We start from the raw sequence: 23195 nt of genomic DNA on the forward strand, positions 1-23195 counted from the left end.
TCGGCCTCCCAGCATGCCCCGCGACCCGCCGTCTTCTCCTCTGGAGGCGGCCAGTTCCATTGGTGGCCGGCACTCGTTGAGGACGCGCGGAAGAAGGCGTGGGCTCAGCTTCTGGTGCCTGGTTTCCCGGTCGTTCCCCAAGCTCTGGTGAGCTGCTCCGAACGGCTGGGGCGGGCGGAGGGGGCGTCAGGGAGGCCCAGTTCTATTTCAAATCACTCTTTTCGGTTTAATATTTATTTACTTATTTGCAAGCCGAGAGAGATAGAAGGGACAGAGAATAGGCGCGCCAGGACCTCCAGCCGCTGCAAAGGAACTCCAGCTGCATGCGCCACTGTGCATCTGGCTTTATGTGGGTATTGGGGAATATTTATTTATTCGACAGTGAGAGAAAGAGGCAGATAGAGAATGGGCGCACCGGGGCATCCATCCACTGTAAATGAATTCCAGGTACATGTGATACCTTGTGCATCTGGCTTTACTTGGATAGTGGACAATGGAACTCAGGTCCTTAGGCAAGTGCCTTAACCACGCAGGCATCTCTGCAGCAGCAGCACCCCAATTGCTTTCTTGGTTTTCTTTTTCTGTTAATGTTTTATTTATTTATTTTCAGCTAGGGAGAGAGAGGCAGATAGAATGGGCACACCAGGGCCTCCAGCCACTGCAAACGAACTCCAGACGCATGCACCACCTTGTGCATCTAACCTATGTGGGTACTGGAGAATCAAACTTGGGTCTTTATGCTTCACAAGCAAGCTCCTTTACTGCTAAGCCTTCTTTCCAGGACTTCTTGTTTATTTGTTTATTTATTTGACAGAGAGAGGATGGGTGCACCAGGGCCTCCAGCCTCTGCAAATGAACTCCAGATGGATGCACCACTTTGTGTATCTGGCTACCGTGGGTCCTGGGGAATCAAGTCTTGGTCCTTGGCTTTGCAGGCAAATGCCTTAACCCTAAGCCATCCCTCCACCCTAATTTATTTATTTATTTATTTGCGAGCAGAGAGAGAGGAGAGAGAATGGGCATATCAGGGCTTCCAACTGCTGCAAATGAACTCCAGACACAGGCACCACTTTGCGCATCTGATTTTTACAGGGCTACTATGGAACTGAACCCCGGCCATTAAGCCCTATGGGCAAGTGCCTTAACCACTGAGCCATCTCTCCAGCCCTTGAGCTTTGGTTTGCATGCTCTGGAGGCTTCCTTTTAGATTCTCCTGAGAGAATCTTACTCGGGGATTTTCTTTTGAATTATGACTACCCTACTTTAGCTCTTTCCTTTTTGGTTTGAATCTCAACTGTCCTCCCCACCCAGCCTTTATATTGGAGTGTAGTCCTGTCTTAGTCTTGTGGGGAAATCACTGACTTCTTTGTCTGCAGCTTGGGTATCGGCATATTCCCGTCAGTAAAAGAGGCAACTCCAGAAGCTCCCGTGTTCTCTCGCAAGGTGCAATGACTACAAAAGTAGGTCCTGTATCCACAAAGTCAACGCAGCCCTTTATCCTGAGAATTCCTCCAGGGTCCAAGTTCATCCAAGACCACCTTCAAGATGCCACCAGCCAGTCCAGGACCATCCACCAGCTGGTGTTGGAGCATTTTCACCTCTTTCTACCCAAGCTGTTGGTAGTCCATCCTGGTCAGAAAGCCAAAGACCCCTTGGCTGTTATGAAGGGTGTGGGTTCGAGCCTTCCATATACAGGTGAGAAGCATGTGCTTGCATCAGTAGAAGGCAGATGGCTGATACTGGTGCTGAAACAGGCCTCATGCTAGCCGTGTGTTCAGGTTAGTCAGTGGGTGTTGGAACAGTGAGAAGAGTGTTACTGCCTATTGCTGGGGACTGTGGGTTGAGTTGCAGGGAGCCAGACCTAGTGGGCAGAGTGTGTCATGCGGGAGCGGTTGGTCTGTGAGGAAGTCATCTGCCCCCTGGTGCTGCTCACTGGCTCCATCATTTCAGCCCGTGAGCAGACGTGCAGGGTGGCTTAGGAGCCACGAAGTCTCAGCACTCTGGGCATAGTCCATCAGCTGTTGGACTGATGGAGATACACATGGGGCACCAGGAAACCATGCTTGGCTGATAGGTACAGAGCAGCCTTGGATAGGGAAACCGAGTGAAAGCACTGCTCCCCTTCGGACACCCTTGAAGTACCTGTTCTGTTTTCAGAAATCTGTGTTGTCAGAGTATGGAAAAGGAATCAGGGTTGGGATGTGGCTCATTTAGTCAAGTGCTTATCTGGCATGCACAGAGCCCTGGGTTTGATCCCCAGTACCAAATAAACCTGGCAGGGTGGCACACGCCAATAAATCCTAGCACTCAGGAGGTGGGGACAGGAGGGTTTAAGATCATCCTCGGCCACATAGTAAGCTGGAGACTTACCTGGGCTACATAAGACTCTTAGAACTTAGGGTGCTAAAGTGCGAAGATCACCATGAGTTTGAGGCTAGCTGGAGCTACAGGTCAGCCTGGACTAATGTAAGGCCCTGCTTCAGATCAACACTGGCTGCGTGTTGTGGTGCACATCTTTAGTCCCAGCAGTTGAGAGGCTGAGGTAGGAGGGTCACCATGGCCATCCTGAGGCTACAGAGTGAATTCCAAGTCAACCTGGACTAGAGTGAGACGTGCCTCAAAAAAGCTTTAAAAATATACTTTAGGAGTCAACTTAAATACATTGAGGTGTTGCTTTCTTCTCAAGCTAAAGCTTAAGGGATGCATGAGGTGTGCATAAAGTCACAGTGTGCAGTGTGTGCATTGCTTTGTGTCATCAATTTTACACAGACAATTCTGGATAGTTGGAAATTTATTTTTTTTTGTGGCTTTTTCTTTAAATGAGAGAGAAAATTGACATTCTAGGGCCTCTACCACTGCAATCAAACTCCAGACATACGTGCCATCTTGTGCATATGTGTCTTTTTACACATCTGGTTTATTTGGGTTCTGGGGAGCTGAACCTGGGTTCTTACGCTTCACAGGCAAGTGCCATAACCATTAAGCCATCTCTCCAGCCCTGTTGTGGGTTTTTGTTGTTGTTGTTGTTTGGTTTGGTTTGGTTTTGGTTTTTTGAGGTAGGGTCTTGCTATAGCCCAGGCTGACCTGGAACTCAGTGGTAGTTCCAGGATAGTCTTGAACTCACAGTGATCCTCCTGCCTCTGCCTCTTCAGTGCTTGGTTTAAAGGTGTGTGCCACTACACCTGGCTCTTTTGGATTTTTTTTTTTTTTTTTTTTTGAGAGAGAGGTCGAGAACTGGCATGTCAGAGCCTCCAGTCATTGTTCTTGAACTCTAGACGCATGCGCCATCTTGTCCACATATGCATGCTTGCATCACCTTGTGCATCTGGCTTATGTGGGATCTGAAGAGAGTCGAATGTGGGTCCTTAATGCTTCTCAGGCAAATGCCTTAACCACTAAGCCATTTCTTATACATTTTTGTTGTTGTTGTTTGTTTGTTTTTATTGTTTTTTTGAGGTATGGTCATACTACAGCCCAAGCTGACCTAGAATTCACTATGTAGTCTTAGAGTGGACTCAAATTCACAGCATTCCTCCTACCTCTGCCTCCCAAGTGTTGGGATTAAAGATGTGCACCACCATGCCTGGCTATCTTTTGGATGTTTTGAGATAGGATTTCATATAGTGCAAGCTGGCCTTGAACTCAACATATGTATGAAGACTTTGAACTTAATATCTTCCCAACTGCTAGGGTTATAGACATACACCCCTATGCCAAGTTTTATGTGTTGCTGAGGATCAAACATGGAGATTCATGCATAGTAGGCATGTACTCTACCGATGGCGCCACATCTGCAGGCCTGGATGGACATATCTTTGACTAAAAGTAAAGGAATTAGATGAGCTATCAGGTGGATTTCAATTTATGAAGGATTTTAGAACTTACTCAGGACATCTTTGCATTTTGCCTTCCAAGCTCCTTGGTAGTGACTATTTATTGGAATTTCTTTATTTAGTTGAGAGAAAGAGACAGGCAAACAGAGAATGGGAGAATCAAAACCTCTAGCCACTGCAAATGAACTCCAGATGCTTACATGACCACCTGCATCTGGCTTATATGGGTACTGGGGAAATGAACCTAGACCCTTAGGCTTCACAGGCAAGTGCCTTAACCACTGAGCCATCTCTCCATCCCCTTCATTGGGAATTTTGAAAGTTACTGAAGGGAATCCTTTTCCTAATGAGACCTCATACAGATTTAAGGCTCTGGGGTTGTGGCTTTAACTCAGGGATTATAGGAGAAGAAAGAGCTGTGAGTTGCTTGCCAAAGGAGCAAGATCAGCTCGGCTTGAAGGTGTAGCATAGTGTCTGTCACAGAGTCACTGATTTTTCCACTAACTACAGATTCCTCTTTCCCTCATCCCTTAGTGGAGCTTCTGCCTAGAGGAGGAGTCCAGCAGAAACAGGAGACAGTGTCTCTGTGTTTTAAAGCTGATTCTGAGGTGGGTTCGAGTTTTCCACTCACTGTCCGAGTGCATCACCTCCTCTGTTCTTGCAGGCTTCAGCCTTGTCTTCATGGCAAACCTGCATGTAACGCTTCTTGGAAGTCAGCCTCCTTGGGCCTTAGTCTTGTGCTTTCTTCTGACTCCTCCCAGCTGGGAATCCTGTCTGTGCTGCTCCTGTGTGGGTTTATAAACCTCCTTTGCCATCCTTTCCCGTAATTTTTGTGTCTAAGTCTTTTCTACCAGCAGACCTGCTGAGGAATCTCTTTGTAAAAGGATAATGGCCTCTTGTTCTTTCAGGCACTCACAGTCTTTGAGGATTTGAATGTCTATCACTCTCAGGAAGAATGTGTAAGCATGGATCCTGCTCAACAGCCCAACTCAGAGAAGGAAAATAATGATCGTGTTGGGGAAATGATGTTACTGGGTAAGAAATCAAGTCCTTTGTGTGTTCACATTCTATGCAAAAGCAAAAGTAGTTTGTGTGTGTGAGAGAGAGAGATTTTGAAGCAGGGTCTTGCTATGTAGTCCTGACTGGTCTGGAACTCACTGTGTGGAGCAGGATGACATCATACTTGGAGTAATCTTCCTGCCTCTGTGCCCCAAGTGCTGAGGCCACAGGTGTGCACTACTTACTACACCTGGCCTAAAAGTTACTCCTCTGGAACTGTGAAGGCACTATTCACACCTACTAAAGGCAAGTGTGTGTCTATACTTGTAAGTAATGATGGAAGAGAGGACTTAGTTTGGCAAACAGGATCCGGCTAAATGACTGATGACTTCAGTGGAATTCCTTTGGGAGTACTAATAGGAATTTTCTACTGGAGCTAGACAATCTGACCTGAAATTTAATTGTGAAAAAATAGCTTAGTTATCCAGGGAAATGGAAGTAGGAGCAGAGCAGGAGTGATTCCAGCTCTGTGTAGTCAGTTTTGTATCATTGTAATGATTTCTTCTTCAAGGGCATAACCCCAGTGACCTAATACCTTATGACTAGTCCCATCTCCAGTAGTGCCACCACCTATCAAACAAGCTTTTTTTTTTTAATTATTATTTTCTAACTTGAGAGAGAACTCCAGGGCCTCCAGCCACTGCAAACGAACTCCAGATGCATGTGCTACTTTGTGCATCTGGCTTATATGGGATCTGGAGACTAGAACATGGGCCCTTAAGCTTCGCAGGGTAGTGCCTTAACCACTAAGCAGTCTCTTCAGCCCTTATGTACCTTTTTTGAGGCAGGATCTCCCAGTGGCCTGGAGCTTCTCAAAAAGGCTCTAGGATCTTCCTGATCCTGCCTCTCCAGCACTAGAATTTTAAGTGTGTACCACCAACAATGTGTGGTGGCACATACCTTTAATCCCAGCATTCAGGAGACAGAGGTGGGAAGATTGCCATGAGTTTGAGGCCACCCTGAGACTATAGGTCAGCCTGGACTAGAGTGAGGCCCTACCTCGAAAAACTTCAAGAAAAAAAAAATTTTAAGACCTGTCTTCAATTATTGGAAGGAAAAAAAAAAAAAAAATAGGAGGAACTGTCCATGGTATAGGAGTGGGGAAGGACTTCCTGAACAAGACCCCACTAGCCTAGGAAATGAAGTGTGTCCTACCATATCCAGCTTATTTTAATGTGAGTTCAAGGCAAGCGCTTTATTAACTGAGCTCTCTCCCCACCCCTATGTATTTTATCCCCAGAACTCATGAAGTTATGGTTCCATAAGAAAGGCTTGCTTTTTCCTGGCTGGAGCCATGTCCCTCCAAAGCATAACATTCTCTTTTCTATGTCGCCAGTCAGGGAGAGTGGCCCCAGAGATGAAGATCCTCAGAAAGAAGATTGTCGAGAAACATCTTCATATGTCGAAGGAATAAACTATTCTTTGGTCTCTGAACAGCCTCCAGGTTGCCAGGAAAGAAGACCAAATACACCCATTCTTCAGCCAAGGAGACTGAGAAGTCTGCTAGTTACCATTGAAAACAAGACCCCACTAGAGGAGCTGTCAAAATATGTGGACATCAGTATTACTGCACTTGCCTGTGACCAGAAAGTAAATAAATGCTACAAGTGTCCGCTGTGTGGGAAGCAGTTCAGTGACGGTTCTTACCTCATTTCCCACCAGAGGACTCACACTGGGGAGAAACCTTATGACTGTAGCCAGTGTGGGAAAAGGTTCAGTCACAAGACAAATCTCAATAAACATGAACGAATCCATACAGGAGCAAGGCCTTACTCCTGCGCTCAGTGTGGGAAAAACTTCCGTCAGAATTCTCATCGTAGTCGCCATGAAGGAATCCATGTACGGGAGAAGATACTTAAGTGTTCAGAATGTGGGGAAACCTTCCCTAAAAATGAAGACTTTTTACTTCATCTACAGAGTCATGTAACTGAGAAATCTTATGGTTGCAAGAAATGTGGGAAACGATTTGGTCGTCTGTCCAACTGTACCCGGCATGAAAGAACTCATTCAGTATGTAAGACCCAGAAGCAGGAATGATGTCAGGAAAGGTCCTGCCTCAGCCTGACAAGTTTCTTGAGGAATTCCCAAACTACCTAAAAAGATACAGATACCTGAAAGCCTTGTTATCATCATTTTGGCTGAAGCCTCGGATTTTAAGAGTTCTCCCAGGGAAGGAAACCTCCTCAAGGGCTGTACCTCAGTCGGCGCAGACTTTCGGTCTACGGAGCTTTCCTGGTGAGCTGTGCAACGGTACATGTCACGTGGCCCCTCATGAGAGACTGAATATGAATTGTGCCTAGGGCTGTGTATCTCCCTAGGTGAACAAAGTGTCATTGAAATATGTCCCATTTCCTTCCCTCAACAAACATAGGAATTTGCACTTGAGAAATAATGCCAAGGTCCTCTCCCGGAACTGTGTTCCATGGAAACAACCAAACCAGTGACTTCTAATGGCAAGTCATACAACCTTCAGGCACTCTGATAAGGTGTGACTGTTGACTTGTTTACCTCGCTGTAAGGAAATGACAGCACATGAATGTCACAGAGTTGCTCTCATTTATATATGATTTAAAATTATGGTTAACTTCAATAATGTTGGCAATTTGTTATGAAATTTTTACAGAAATCCTTTTCACAGAATCATGTGTCTACTGTTCTTTCTGTTAATATCTCAAACAGTAGTCTTCTGCCTCTGCTAGAGGAGGCTTGGATCACCCATGCCCACCATCCAGCCCCACTAGTGGGCAACTGATCAGATTCTTGTCCCAAGAGCTCACATGCCAGGAGGGGAATCCTCATGGGTCTGAAAACAGGGACAGACCTGGAGGCAAGAAAAAAATTGGCTTGGTACCATGGCTAGTCAGTGACCTTACTTGTATTTAGTTTACACTTATTTGAGAGAGAGTGAAAGCGGCAGAGAGAGAATGGGTGCACCAGGGCTTTCGGCCACTGCAAATGAACTCCAGAATCATGTGCCACCTTGTGCACGCCTTACGTGGGTCCTGGGGAATTGAACCTGGGTCCTTTGTATCCTTGGGATTATCAGGTAAGTGCCTTAACCTCTAAGCCATTTCTTCAGCCCTGGTTTCAGTTTACGTAGTCACCAGACCTTTAGCAATGGGATGGTCTCTACCTGACAAAGTTGGGCTTTTACAAATGCCTCCAGGAGCTAGGCCTATTGCCTCTCCAGGGACAGGAGTCTTAAGTAGCTTTGGTAAGCAATGCTGCCTGACCTCATGTGCTCTGTTAGGTGGTAAGGACAACCTGATAGTGTGATTAGGAATTCTTGATCAGTTTTTCTTGATTTTACGTTTCCCAAAGTTTTACGTCAGTATTTTGTTTCTCACTCAGAAACATCATGCCTTTCTACTTTTACAGTATTGTTTTTCTGAGTAAATTAAAAAAAAAAAAAATTAAGTGATCCTCCGACCTCTGCCTCCCCAGTGCTGGGATTAAAAGTGTGCGCCACCACGCCCGGCTAAAAATTTTTTTGATTTAGCAGTCAACATGTAAAAAGCAAGTAATTTTTTTTTAACCTACAAATTTAGGTTTCAGACTTCTCATGTGGGATCTGAAAACCTAACTAACCAGGGTAAGGGCTAGTAGGGCACATGAAGTGTATGACTCTCACTTCACCAAAGTCACACTCCTTACCCCTCAGCATGTCACACCCAGCCCACAGCAATCTTTTATTTTTGCCATCCTTTCCCTGTCAAGGTATGGGAAGCTGACTGCACACTCCAGAGCAAATGCTTAAAGTGTGTCAGATGAAGGATGTATGGATGGATGGACTTTCAAGACATATCACAATCCCAGAGCTCAGAGTAGACTGTCTCAGCACACAAAGCTCACATCTTATGTCAAGCTGCTTCATATGGGGCTGGAGAAATGGCCCAGCGGTTAAGACACTTGCCTGCAAAGCTGAAGGACTCAGGTTTAATTTCCCAGTACCCACATACAGCAAGATGCACCTGGAGTTTGTTTGCAGTGGCTGGGGACCCTGATATGCCTATTCTGTCTCTCTATCTGCCTCTTTCTCTCTCTCAAATAAATAAAATATTTTTATAAAAGAAAAAAATTAAGATACTGGAAAAATCCTCAAATGGAGATTAAAAACATTCCTCAAATGGTTCAAAAACAAAAAGGATAATGAAAAAAATTTAAATACTACCAAAAAGTGTAGATGAAAATTAAATTTACTGGGCTGGAGGGATGGGTTAGCATTTAAAGCACTTGCCTGCAAAGCCTAAGCACCCAAGATCAACTCCCCAGAGCCTGCATAAGCCAGATGCACAAGGTGACGCATGTCCATAGGTGGTGCGTGCACACAAGGTGGTGCATATCTGGAGATGATTAGCAGTGTCTAAGGCCCTGATGTGCCAATTCTATCTTCTCATAAAAAAATTTACTAAAGTGTGAAATGTAGCAAAAGTGGTGGTGTCAGGAACTAGTGAGTACATATATGAAGAGATACCTAAAATTAAGACTGTTGAATTCCCAGCCAGGCATGGTGGCACACGCCTTTAATCCCAGCACTCAGGAAGCAGAGGTGGGATGATCGCCATGAGTTCAAGGCCACCCTGAGGCTGCATAGTGAATTCTAGGTCAGCGTGAGCTAGAGTGAGTCTCTACCTTGGAAAAATAAAAGAGAGAGAAAGAGAATTAGAAAAGCAAGGGCTAGAGAGATGGCTTAGCAGTTAAGGCACTTGCCTACCAAGCCTAAGGCCCTAGGTTCAATTCCCCAGATTCCACATAAATCAGATGCACATGGTGGTGCATGCATCTGAGTTTGTTTGCAGTGACTGGAGACCCTGGTGTGTCCATTCGCTCCCTCCACCCCTTTTTGAATAAAATATTTTTTAAAAATAAAAAGAACAGCAAAATGTACCCAAAGTAAGCAAAGATGAGAGAAATTAAAGCAGAAGTCAGTAGAGAAAATTGAACATAAAATCCATAACCAGTCCAAACAGAAAAAAGATAGGGCTGGAGAGATGGCATAGCAGTTAAGACACTTGCCTGTGAAGCCTAGGGACTCATGTTCAATCTCTGCAGATCCTATGTAAGCCAGACACACAAAGGTGATGCAAGTGCAAGGTTGCATATGTGCACTAGGTGGCACAGGCGTCTGAAGTTTGATTTCAGTGGCTGAGGCCCTGGTGTACCAATTCTTTCTCCACTTGCTGTCTAAAAAAAAAATACAAAGATTTTTTTAAAAAATAGATACAAATTGCCATTGTCAGAAGTAAATGCCTGCAAAGTCTCCTGGGTCCTAGTACCCATGTAAAGTCAGATGCACAAAGTGGCATACGTGTCTGGAATGAGTTTACAAGTGGCAAGGGTGGACATTAAAAGGATGGTAAAGGAGGGATGGAGGGATTGCTTTAACAGTTAAGGCGTTTGCCTGCAAAGACAAAGGACCCAGGTTCCATTCCCCAGGACTCATGTTAGCCAGATGCATAAGGGGTTGCACATGTCTGGAGTTTGTTTCAGTGGCTGGAGACCCTGGCATGCCCATTCTATCTCTCTCTGTCAAGTAAATAAATAAAGATAAAATATTAAAAGGATGGTAAAGGAATATTCACAACAACTCTATGCCCATAAACTAGATAGTCTAAATGAAATGTATGATTTTTAATTTTTTTTTTTGGTTCATTTTTTATTTATTTATTTGAGAGCGACAGACATAGAGAGAAAGACAGATAGAGGGAGAGAGAGAGAATGGGCGCGCCAGGGCTTCCAGCCTCTGCAAACGAACTCCAGACACGTGCGCCCCCTTGTGCATCTGGCTAACGTGGGACCTGGGGAACCGAGCCTGGAACCGGGGTCCTTAGGCTTCACAGGCAAGCGCTTAACCGCTAAGCCATCTCTCCAGCCCGAAATGTATGATTTTTGAAAGAGGAGTGGAGCTGGGAAAAGACTTAGTGGGTAAAGCACTCCCTGCTCAAGGCTGGTTTGATCCCCAGACCCCATATAAGACGTTGGCAGCCGTGGCAAGCTTCTGTAATTCCAGCACTCAAGGCAAGATTGGAGGCAGGAGAATTTCCTGGGTGCTCATGGCAAATGCAGCAAAAAGCAGAGTGAGAAACCCTCAAACAAGGGAACAATAATAAACCCCAAAAGTTGTTCTGTGACCTCATTTGTGCTGAGGCATGCATGTACCAACACACGTGTGAAAGCATATATATGTGCATACACATAGAAGAAATACTTAAAGCCGAGCGTGGTGGCGCACGCCTTTAATCCCAGCACTCGGGAGGCAGAGGTAGGAGGATTGTCATGAGTTCGAGGCCACCCTGACTCCATAGTTAGTTCCCAGGTCAGCCTGGACCAGAGTGAGACCCTACCTCGAAAAACAAAAAAACAAACAAACAAACAAAAAAAGACGTAAAAAAATTAAAGACTATTTAAAATTCACCTAGAAAGAAATGCTCTGAATAGGTGTTATTTCTATTTATTTATTGTTTTGTGAGGTAGGGTCTCACTATAGCCCAGGCTGACCTGGAATTCACTATGTAATCTCAGGGTGGCCTCAAACTCACAGTGATCCTCCTACCTCTACCTCCCAAGTGCTGGGATTAAAGGTGTGTGCCACCACTCCCAGCTTTGTTATTTCTATTAAATAAGTTGGATCAGGACTGAAGAGATGGCTTAGAGGTTAAGGCACTTGCCTGCAAAACCTAATAACCCAAGTGTGATTCCCCAGTACCCATGTAAAGCCAGATGCACAAAGGGACACATGCATCTGGATTTCAATTGCAGTGGCTAGAAGCCCTGGTGTGCACATCCTCCCTCCCTCCCTCCCTCCCTCCCTCCCTCCCTCCCTCCCTCCCTCCCTCCCTCCCTCCCTCCCTCCCTCCCTCTCTCTCTCTCTCTCTCTGCTTGCAAATAAATATTTAAACATTAAAGAAAATAAGTTGAAAGCCAGGTGTGGTCTTGGCAAAGACTTTCTGAATACAACCCCAATTGCTCAGGCAATAAAACCACAGATAAATCACTGGGACCTCATGAAATTACAAAGATTTTGCACTGCAAAGGACACAGTGAAAAAAGCAAAGAGGCAACCTACAGAATGGGAAAAAATCTTTGCCAGCTATATATCTGATAGAGGATTAATATCTAGGATACACAAAGAACTCAAAAAGTTAAATAATAAGGAATCAAACAAGCCAATCAAAAAATGGGCTGTGGAGCTAAATAGAGCATTCTCAAAGGAAGAAATATGAATGGTATATAAGCATCTAAAAAAATGTTCTACGTCACTAGTCATCAGGGAAATGCAGATTAAAACTACGTTGAGATTCCATCTCACTCCTGTCAGATTGGCCACCATCATGAAAACAAATGATCATAAATGTTGGTGGGGATGTGGAAAAAGAGGAACCCTTCTACACTGCTGCTGGGAATGCAGTCTGGTCCAGCCATTGTAGAAATCAGTGTGGAGATTCCAAAAACAGCTAAAGATTGATCTACCATATGACCCAGCTGTAGCACTCCTAGGCATATATCCAAAGGAATCATCTCATTTCCTTAGAAGTACATGCTCAACCATGTTTATTGCTGTTCAATTTATAATAGCTGGGAAATGGAACCAGCCTAGATGTCCCTCAACTGATGAGTGGATAATGAAGATGTGGCACATTTATACAATGGAGTTCTACTCAGTGGTAAAGAAAAATGAAGTTATGAAATTTGCAGAAAAATGGATGGACCTGGAAAGTATTATACTAAGTGAGGTAACCCAGGCCCAGAAAGCCAAGCACCACATGTTCTCTCTCATATGTGGATCCTAGCTACAGATGATTGGGCTTCTGTGTGAGAATGAAAATACTAGCAGAGGCCAGTAAGTTAAAAAGGAGACATAAAGGGAAGAGAAAGGAAGGGAGGAGGGTACTTAATAGGTTGATATTGTATATATGTAAGTACAATGATTGAGATGGGGAGGTAATATGATGGAGAATGGAATTTCAAAGGGGAAAGTGTTGGGGGGGGAGGGAGGGAATTACCATGGGATATTTTTTTATAATCATGGAAAATGCTAATAAAAAAAATACAAAATAAAACCAGACAAAGTGAGGTAACCCAGGCCCAGAAAACCAAACGTCGCATATTCTCTCTCATATGTGGATCCTAGCTTCAAATAACTGGACTTCTGTGTAAGTAGGAAGAAAACTCAGTAGCAAAGGCCAGTAAGCTTAAAAGGAGATATAAAGGGCTTAGAAAGGGAGAGAGGGGGGACCTAATAGGATGGTATTGTATATATGGAAATAGAAGATTAATGGGGGTGAAAAGGTCTAAGTGAGGTCAGGGGAAGAGATTCAGTAAGGAAAGGTGGAGGGACAGTTAATCAAAATCTAAGAGGATATAAATAACTCATATGGAAACCTACTTTTTTAGACAATGGAACACACAGGAGCCATAGATTGTTACTAGAAATTTTTCAGTGCCAGGGATGGGATACCTTCCAGTGAGTTGTTAGCCAGGGAGGTCCCTGATGCTCCCCGAACATTACAGGCCATTGCTGAGGCACTTGGTTTCCCACCAGGAATAGATGGTAAGACCCTATTTATTGCTGAAGATTGCACATACTTGGGCTGCAAGGTCACTGAGAAACCCTGCTGGAGCTGAGCTGAAAAACTTCCTCCATGTAGACCAGTGGAGATACTCAACGGTGAACACTGCAAGCCTTAAATTTTGCCAGCCTGGCCAAATGAGGTAATGGGTGCAATAGTGGCATGTTTGTCATGGTGGAAACCAACTGCCCTCTAATTGTACTGGAGGCCTGCTCTATGGGAGGGAATACATCCCTGATGCTAAAAACATACAACGGGTAGTCATGAGCCCTAGGGGTGTAATGCCTGCTGCTGTTTGGCTAAATGTATATACTATGCTCACCAAACTGCCCAGTAAACACTTCTCTTAATGTTCATACCCTTATATTGATGCTACTCTCACTTTTGTTTAGAGAAACTTCTTTTTTCAGATGGCAGTGACCTTGGGATGACTCAGAAGGCATCATGGTACTGGGAAGCAGTGACAGGAGTGCTCAGCACTGCAATATCTCTATCACACCTTCCAAGGCTCAGGGTCTATCACAGAAGAGGTGGTGGAAAGAATGTAAGAGCCAAAGGAAGGGTAGGACTCCTTACAATGTGATGCTCCAGACACAAAATGGCCTGGATATCCACGCCCTCACAGTGCCCGACACTACCTACACAAGGCCCTCATAATAGTAGGAAAAGATCATGACATCAAAATATAGGAGAGACTGATTGAGAGGGGGAGGGGATATGATGGAGAGTGGAGTTTCAAAGGGGAAAGTGGGGGAAGGGTGGGCATTACCATGGGATATTGTTTGCAATCATGGAAGCTGTTAATTTAAAAAATAATAAATTAAAAATAAATAATAAATTTTTAATGAAAAAAAAAACAGTAGAATCTGGCTGGAGAGATGGCTTAGTGATTAAGTGCTTGCCTATGAAGCCTAAGGACCCAAGTTCAAGGATTCCCCAGGACCCACATAAGCCAGATGCACCAGGTGGCACATGCATCTGGAGTTCGTTTGCAGTGGATGGAGTTTAAGACTAACTACTGTGACTGAGGGAGTCCTGGGCCAACCCTGGTTACATGAGATACTGTCCCTAAACAGGTGGCATCTCCATGGTTTTGAAGCCCCTGACCAGGTCAGCACCATCACCTCCCTGAGTTATTCACCTTGGAGTTGCTGGTCAATGGTTTTTCTCTATTCTAAGGACTGGAAAGTCTCAGAAGTCTTAGGGCAGGTTCTGAGCAAGTGAAGAGTGGACGTTCCTAACATTAGCTCTCTGTGCAGGAAGGCAGCTACTTACCATGGCATCTATTGCCGCTGGGATTCAATTCCCTGAGCATCTCATTAGAGATAAGCAAAAAGTAATTAATCCATATATGTCCTGGCCCCTACAGACAACTGTGATGACGCACCTGCCATCTTACTCTTGGGTCAGAACTTGAGTGGAGGCAAAACTCAAGTGACATTTTCAGGGAGGGACTGACAGTTAGAGAGGCAAGGGTATGTTGTTGCAGACCTGACCCCTTATAGCATTTGATATAAATTCTACTTTTTTAACATGTTTATTTCATTATGAAAGAGAGAGTGTCTGTTTGTATGGACATGCCAGAGACTCTTGCTGTTGCAACCAAGCTCCAGACACGTGCCACTTTGTGCATCTTGCTTTATGTAGGTACTGGAGAATCAAACCTGGGCCAGCAGACTTTGCAAGCAAGTGTCTTTAACCACTGAGAAATCACCCCATCCATGATGTAAGGAGGAAGGAGAGACATGGAGGATTGCATAGCTTGACATGACTGAGGAACTCTGTGTACCATGAGTAATCTTTTTCTTTTTTTTTCATTTTTAAAAAACTTTTATTTCAGAGAGACAGAGAGAGAATTGGCATGCCAGGGCCTCAGCTATAGCAATCCATATGTTTGTGCCCCTAGTAGGCATTTGAGACCTTGTGCTTGCCTCACCTTTGTGCATCTGGTTTACATGGGATCCAGAGAGCAGAACATGGGTCCTTAGGTCACAGGCAAGTGCCTTAACTGCTAAGCCATCTCTCTAGCCCTAGACTTCTTTTGGAATGGACTCCCAACTCACAGTGGATCACCCATTCTGTAAATGTCCTCCTGATCTACAGCCCCTCAGGAGTGTGGCTCCAGCAACCCCACTGGTTCTGTGTCAGCCCTCCCCAGTGAGGACTGATGATTCGTCTGGGAAACCTAGAACAGTGACTCAGGCCAACAGGTCATCCTCAGTGTGTCTTGTCCTCTCCATGGAAATCCAGAAGCCTGTGATGCTCCCTGTGGCTGACTCACAGATGAACAAGCAAAAATCTATAGATGAGAGAAAAATGCAAACATACAGGAGAGGGAGAGCTGGGCCAGAGGCAGCACAGATCCTGTCCCGTTCAGAGCTCAGAGTGTTTTCTAATGCCTGGCAAGATACTGGCCTCACTCACAGTTCTTACTGCAAACGGTGAAAGCCAAGTGCCGAAGGGTTAAGAGTGGAAATGCTTTCGTGGAAACGATAAGCTGGGTACAGTGGTAAACACTTATGATCTCAGCACTCTACAGGCTGAGGCAGGAGAATTGCTGCAAGTTCCAGACTAGCTTGAACAACAAAGTATAATCCTAACTCATAAAAACAGAAAAGAAGCCAGGCATGGTGGTGCATGCCTTTAATCCCAGCACTTGGGAGGCAGAGATAGGAGGATCACTGTGAGTTTGAGGCCAGCCTGGGACTACATAGTGAATCCAGGTCAACCTGGGCTAGAGTGAGACTCTACCTTGAAAAACAAAATAAACAGTAAAGAGGAAAAAGGAAAAGAAAGAAAAAAATGGCAATGGAAATGCAATTGGGTGGTATAGCCACTGTCCCCTTGCCAGTGTTTGGCACACTCTTCTGTTGCTATGGTCCACCTTATGTTGGTCAAGGGGCAATGTCCACCCTCTCCTCATGCCATCATTTTCCCTGTCATCATGGCGCATCCCCTCGAGTCTGTAAGCCAAAATAAACCCTTTTTTTCTGCAAAAGCTGCTCTTGTTCAGGTGATTTCTACCAGCAATGCAAACCTGACTGCAACATAGTGAGAGACAGTTTCAGGGTCTTCTAGAAAATAAATATATTTTTTAATTCACTTATTTGTGAGCAGAGCGAGACAGACACATCAGGGCCTCTTGTTGCTACAAACTCCAGATGAATACACTAATTTGTGCATCTGGCTTTAGGTGGGAGCTGGGGAATCCAACATGAGCTGGAAGGGTTCACAAGCAAGTGCCTATAACCACTGAGCAATCTCCCCAGCCCTAGAAAATAATTTGAAGAAGCCAAACATGGTGTTGCCTGTAATACCAGCACTGGCAAGGCTGAGGGAGATGATCCAGAGACTAAGATTAAGCTGGGCCATGTGCCAACACGCTTTCTCAAAAATAACAGCAGCGGTGGCTTGGGAGATTGCTTGGTGGTTAGAGGCACTTGTTTGCTTGCAAAGCCTGACAGCCTGGGTTTGATTCCCCAGGACCCATGTAAAGTCAGAAGCACAAAGTGGCTCATGCATCTGGAGTTTGTTTACAGTGGCTAGAGGCCATGGTACTCCCATTCTCATTCTCTCTCTCTCTCTTTCTCCCTCCCTCCCTCCCTCCCACCCCTTGAAAATTTAAATGAATTAAAATTTTTTTAAAGTATAGCAGCAGAAACAGATGGGAGAAGTCTTCCTCATAGTCAGCCACATCCCAAACAGTGAGCTCAGAAACTAACCCTCTCAAGGAGTTATACTTTTTTAAAAAAAGAGAAAGCAAGAGAGAGACAGGGAGATAGAATTGGCGCACTGGGGGCTCAGCCACGGCAATTAAATTTCAGATACTTGTGCCACCTACTGGGCATGTGCCACCTTGTGCTTGCCTCACCTTTGTGCATCTGACTAACCTGGGATCTGGAGAGTTAAATGTGAGACCTTAGCCTTTGCAGGCAAGTACCTTAACCACTAAGTCATCTCTCTAGCCCAAGCAGTTACACTTTGATCACCTTCTTAACAGTGGAATTTATGTTCTGTCCAAACAATAGGTCATGATGGAGGTGGAATTGATAGGATGGACTTCATAAAATAGCTCAAACATCAATAACCAATAAGTCAATCACAAAAAAACATATACGGGAGCAGGAGGAACCAGAACCCAGAGATGCTATATTTTCTGAAATTTTCAGTTTCAAATAACAAAAAAAGTGGAAATCATGAAAAGAAACTGGAAATTATGACACATATACCAGAAAAGGAAGCAATAGAAGCTGGCTGTGGGAAAGAGAAGTCATTGTTAACAAAACCATTTAAAAGTAGCCATGGGGAAAATGTTCATTATTTGTTAAAGAGGTCTTTTTTTTTTTTTTTTTTTTTTTAACCTTAGAAGGATTATATCCTGGGGTTTGCTCTCTCAAGATAAAGAGTACATGGTAAGTTTCACACAGTAAAGAAAAAAACAATAGATCCTATCGTGGTGGCGCACGCCTTTAATCCCAGCACTCGAGAGGCAGAGGTAAGAGGATCGCCATGAGTTCGAGGCCACCCTGAGACTACAGTGAATTCCAGGTCAGCCTGGGCTAGACTGAAACCCTACCTCGAAAAACAAAAAAAAAAAGGGGGGGGATTTAAGTGTAAATCCTTCCCTTCTTTTTTTTTTTTTTTTTTTTGAGGTAGATTCTTCCTCTAGCCCACACTGACTACGTTGTCTTGGGCTGCCATTGAATGCATTCAATCCTCCTACCTCTGTCTCCCAAGTGCTGGGATGAAAAGTGCACGCCTCCACGCCCAGATAAGCTTCTGTCTTTATTGAGCAGATACAAACTTCATGGTGAGCACTTTCCTCAGGGCGTCTTTCAAGTCCCTGTTCCGCAGGCTGTAGATGAAAGGGTTCAGCATGGGCGTCACCACTGTGTACATCACCGCGGCTGCCATGTCCTGCCCAGTGGAGTGCGCGGAGGACGGGCTGAAGTACAGAGAGATGATGGTGCCGTAGAAGAGACAGACCACAGCCAGGTGGGAGCCGCAGGTGGAGAAGGCTTTCCACCTTCCCCTCGCGGTCGACACCCTCAGGACAGCACAAGCAATAAAGACATAGGAGACCAGGACGCAAACGAATGGGGCCATCATTATCAGTCCTGCTACATAAAGAATCATGAACTGGTTGAGGTGTGTGTCTGAGCAGGAGAGTTTCAGGAGGGGAGTCACTTCGCAGAAGAAGTGCGGGATGACATTGTCTGCACAGAAGGAGAGTCGAGCCATCAGCAGAGTGTGCAAAAGAGAATTCAAAGTGGCAACAACCCACGATCCCCCCACCAGCAGGGCGCAGAGCTGATGGGTCATCTTTGTTGTGTAATGCAAGGGGTGACATATGGCCACAAAGCGGTCATAGGCCATCGCGGCCAGGAGGAAATTGTCCATTGTAGGAAAGACACAGAGAAAAAACAGCTGCGTGAGACAGCCGGAGAAGGAGATGGCCTGGCTCTTGAGAATGTGACTGGCCAGCACCTTGGGCACGGTGGTGGAGGAGAAGCAGATGTCCACAAAGGACAGGTGGCAGAGGAAGAAGTACATGGGCGTGCGCAGGCGGGAGTCTGTGCCGACGGCCAGGAGGATGAGCAGGTTCCCGAGGACGGTGGCCAGGTACATGGTGAGGAAAAGCAGGAAGAGGAGCTGCTGCTGTCGGGGCTGCCGGGAGAGACCCAGGAGGAGGAACTCGGAGACCCTCGACTGGTTCGTGCCTCTCATGAGTCTGAGCCCAGCTGCAGACAAGAGAGGCAGAGGTCAGCAATGTAAAAACTGTCAGCTAGGGGCTGGAGGGATGGCTTAATGGGTAAGGCATTTGCCTGCAAAGCCAAAGGACTCAAGTTCAATTCCCCAGGACCCACATTAGCCAGATGCACAAGGGGGTGCAAGCGTCTGGAGTTCATTTGCAGTAGCTGGAGGCCCTGGCACGCCCATTCATCCCCCCCCCTTTCTCTCCCTCTTTCTCTGTCAAATAAATAAATAAATATAAAATATTTGTAAAACTGTCAGGCTGGGCATGGTGGTGCATGCCTTTAATCCCAGCACTCAGGAGGCAGAGGTAGGAGGATCACCATGAGTTTGAGGCCACCCTGAGAATACAGAGTGACTTCCAGGTCAGCCTGGGCTAAATTGAGACCCTACCTTGAAAAACAAAAACAAACAAACAAACAAACAAAAAATTGTCAGCTATAGAACACTGAGAAATCATGCTGGAGCTGAGCTGGAAATTTCCTCCAGCGTCACCTTCATGGTCCTGGAAAGTGCTCAGCAAACTGCTGAGGAGCAAAACTCATCAACAGTCTTACGTAGACATGGACCCTGTGTACTACACAGCTGACCAGGCAGGCACGCACATGGGGCAGGAGCACAGAACATGATGTGGTGTATGACGTGTGGTGCAAGAATGTATTCTTTTAATATTTATTTATACAAAGGGACTCAACCCAGGCTGCAGGCTTTGAAATCAAGCCCCTTTAGCCACTAGCCATCTTTTCAGCCCTTCATGTGTTTGTTTTAGCAGAGTGTTGGTTTGATTCAGGTGTGCCCCATAAACTCAGGTGTTCTGACTGCTAGGTCCACAGCTGATGGCAATTTGGGAACTGAATCCTCCTGGAGGCAGTGTATTGCTGGGGGCAGGCTTCTGGGTGTTAGAACCAGCTACCTTTTGCCAGTGTTTGGCACATTCTCCTGTTCCTGTTGTCCACCTGATGTTGGCCAGGAGGTGATACAGTCCAACCTCTGCTTATGCCATCATTTCCCCCTGCCATCATGGAGCTTCCCCTTGAGTCTGTAAGCCAAAGTCAACCCTTTTTTCCCCAAAGCTGCTCTTGGTCGGCTGTTTTCTGCCAGCAATGGGAGCCTGAGTACAACAGGCAGAGTCTCACTCAGTTTCAGGCCAGCCTTGAACTCATGGTGATCCTCTTACCTCAGCCTCCTGAGTGCTGGGAATGCAAGCAAGAGCCACCATGCCCAGCAATGGGAGAAGCTGATTATCAAAACACTATGGAGCTGGGAAGATGGCTCAGCAGCAGCTACGGTGCCAGCTGGGAAGCCTGCCAGCCCAGGTTCAGTTCTGAAGCCACATACCAAGCTGAATGCAAAAAAGTATCGTGTTCATTTGTAAGTTACGAGAGGCCTTATGCATCCAAACACGCACATACATGAACACATGTCAATTAATCAATGCATACGTAAAAACTTCAAAATATTTAAACACATTGTGTACCTGTATTAAAAAGAGAGAAATGAGGCTGGAGAGATGGCTTAGTGGTTAAGCGCTTGCCTGTGAAGCCTAAGGAGCCCGGTTCGAAGCTCGGTTCCCCAGGACCCACGTTAGCCAGATGCACAAGGGTGCACACGCATCTGGAGTTCATTTGCAGTGGCTGGAAGCCCTGGCACATCCATTCTCAAGCTCTCTCTCTCTCTCTCTCTCTTTCTCTCTGTCACTCTCAAATAAATAAATAAAAAATGAACAACAACAACAAAAAATTTTTTTAAAAAGAGAGAAATGAGCCGTGCATGGTGGTGCATGTCTTTAATCCCAGCACTTGGGAGGCAAAAGGAAGAGGATTGCTATGAGTTCGAGGCCACCCTGAGACTACATAGTAAACACCAGATCAGCTGGGGTTAGAGTGAGACCCTACCTCAAAAAACCAAGAGAGAGAGAGAGAGTAATATGTAAGATGAGGGTTTGGATGCAACATGCCACACCACAGCCATTTCCGTGAGAAATCTGGCATTAGAGCTGCGGAACCAGGACCAGCCACGAGTTCTCACGGTCCCCACTAATAGAGCTTGCATCCCACTAAATTCACCCTTTTAACTTTATTAACAACACTAAAACCACATACATACACACATATGTGCATGCACACAACCCTTCCCTGCACTCATTCAGCTCTGTGTGACAATCCATCTTTCCCTCACTCCTCAGTAGCTCATGGGAGCAGGAGAAACAGCCGACAGCTACTGTGCTCATCTCAAGGTCTGCTTGAAGGACCCTCAACTCTGCTAATGTGGAAGAGAGAGCATCACTTGTCACTGAGACCCTGCCCCCTGCAGGGCCATCACAGCACCTGCACAGCCCGGGGCTGGCCCTTCTCCCACGTGGTCTTCTCCTTGGGGTTGCTGGTCAGGGGTCCTCGCTACACCAAAGACTGGAAGTCTCAGAAATCTGGGTAGGTTCTGATCAAAGGAAGAGTGAGTGTTCAAGGCCGTGGCCTTCTGTGCAAGAGCAACGTCTGGGGGACTCAGACAGGTATTTACAGTCGCATCCATCACCTCGGGGACCAGACTCCCTAGTGTCTCATTAGAGACAAGCAGAAAGTAATCGTCCCACTGATTTCCTGGTCCCTGTGGAACCACAGCGACCAAGCATGTCATCCAACTCCTGGTTCAGAACTTGGGGTGCAACTGTCTGAGAGGAAACAAGTCCCAGAGATGATTCTCTGAGACCTCAGCTTTCATCATCTTTGTGATCTGTTTCTATAGGCTTGAAGTGTCAATTAAGATTGTTTTTTTTTTTTCTTTAATTATTGTTTGTTTTTCAAGGTACAATCTTGCTCTAGCCTAGGCTGACCAAGAATTCACTACGTAGTCTCACGGTGGCCTCAAACTCACAGTGATCCTCCTACTTCTACCTCCCCAGCGCTGATATTAAATGTGCATGTCGCCACTCCTGGCTTCAGTTCTGGTCTTTGTTTTTTACAGTATTTATTTATTTGCAAGGAGAGGCAGAGAGAGAGAGAAATGGCATGTCAAAGGCCTCTAGCCGTTGCACACAAACTCCAGATGCAGGTGCCACTTTGTGCATCTGGCTTTATGTGGGTTCTGGGGAATCAAACCCAAGTCGTTAGGCTTTGCAGGCAAGTGCCTTAACCACTGAGCAATCTCTCCAGCTCTTGATTTTGTTTTTATCTATTTATTTATTTATTTTGACAACTTCCATAATTATAGACAACAAACCATTGTAATTCCCTCCTTCCTCCCCACTTTCCCCTTTGCAATTCTATTCTCCATTCTACCCCTCCCTCTTCTCAGTCTCTCTTTTACTTTGATGTCATCTTTTCCTCCTACCATGATGGTCTTGTGTAGGTAGTGCCAGGCACTGTTGAGTTCATGGATATCCAGGCCATTTTATGTCTGGAAGATTGCATTGAAATTAGTCCTGCCCTTCCTTTGGCTCTTATATTCTTCCATCCACCTCTTCAGCAAAGAACCCTGAGCCTTGGAAGGTGTGATAGAGATATTTTAGTGCTGAGCACTCCTCTGTCACTTCTTCTCAGCACCATAGTGCCTTCTGAGTCATCCCAAGGTCATCGCCATCTGAAAGAGAAGCTTCTCTAACCAAAAGTGAGAGTAGCATTAATATAAGGGTATGAACATTAAGAGAAGTGTTTTCAGGGCAGTTTGTGAGCATAGTATATACATTTAGGCAGAGAGCAGCAGACGTTACACCCCTAGGGTTCATGACTTCTGTCATAGGTATTCAGTATCAGGCATGTATTCCCTCCTGGGAAGCGGTCCTCCAGTCAAATTAGAGACTGGTTGGTTTCTCCCATAAAAGACATGCCACTAGGGTTGGTGAGATGGCTCAGTGGTTAAGACATTTGCCTGCAAAGCCAAAGAATCCTGGTTTGATTCTCTAGGACCCACGTAAGCCAGATGCACAAGGTGGCTCATGCATATGGAGTTCATTTGAGGTGGCTAGAGACCCTGACATGCCCAT

At 45.5% G+C, this 23195-nt stretch overlaps 2 protein-coding genes across 2 annotated transcripts; one reads left to right on the forward strand and one right to left on the reverse strand.

Annotated features, from left to right (window-relative positions):
• Positions 1-24: 24 nt before the first annotated feature.
• Positions 25-7532, forward strand: Znf200 (zinc finger protein 200). Its single transcript, XM_045161751.1, has 5 exons — positions 25-147; positions 1377-1695; positions 4368-4441; positions 4742-4868; positions 6229-7532. Exons 2-5 carry the CDS (start codon positions 1449-1451, stop codon positions 6927-6929), a joined length of 1149 nt encoding a protein of 382 aa, XP_045017686.1. The 5' UTR covers positions 25-147; positions 1377-1448; the 3' UTR covers positions 6930-7532.
• A 10715-nt stretch (positions 7533-18247) lies between these two features.
• LOC123453273 (olfactory receptor 1361-like) lies at positions 18248-19189 on the reverse strand. Its single transcript, XM_045130094.1, has one exon. It carries the CDS (start codon positions 19187-19189, stop codon positions 18248-18250), a length of 942 nt encoding a protein of 313 aa, XP_044986029.1.
• Between the last annotated feature and the right edge of the window lie 4006 nt (positions 19190-23195).

The sequence above is a fragment of the Jaculus jaculus genome, chromosome 11 (genome assembly GCF_020740685.1).
Source record: "Jaculus jaculus isolate mJacJac1 chromosome 11, mJacJac1.mat.Y.cur, whole genome shotgun sequence".
NCBI lineage: Eukaryota > Metazoa > Chordata > Mammalia > Rodentia > Dipodidae > Jaculus > Jaculus jaculus.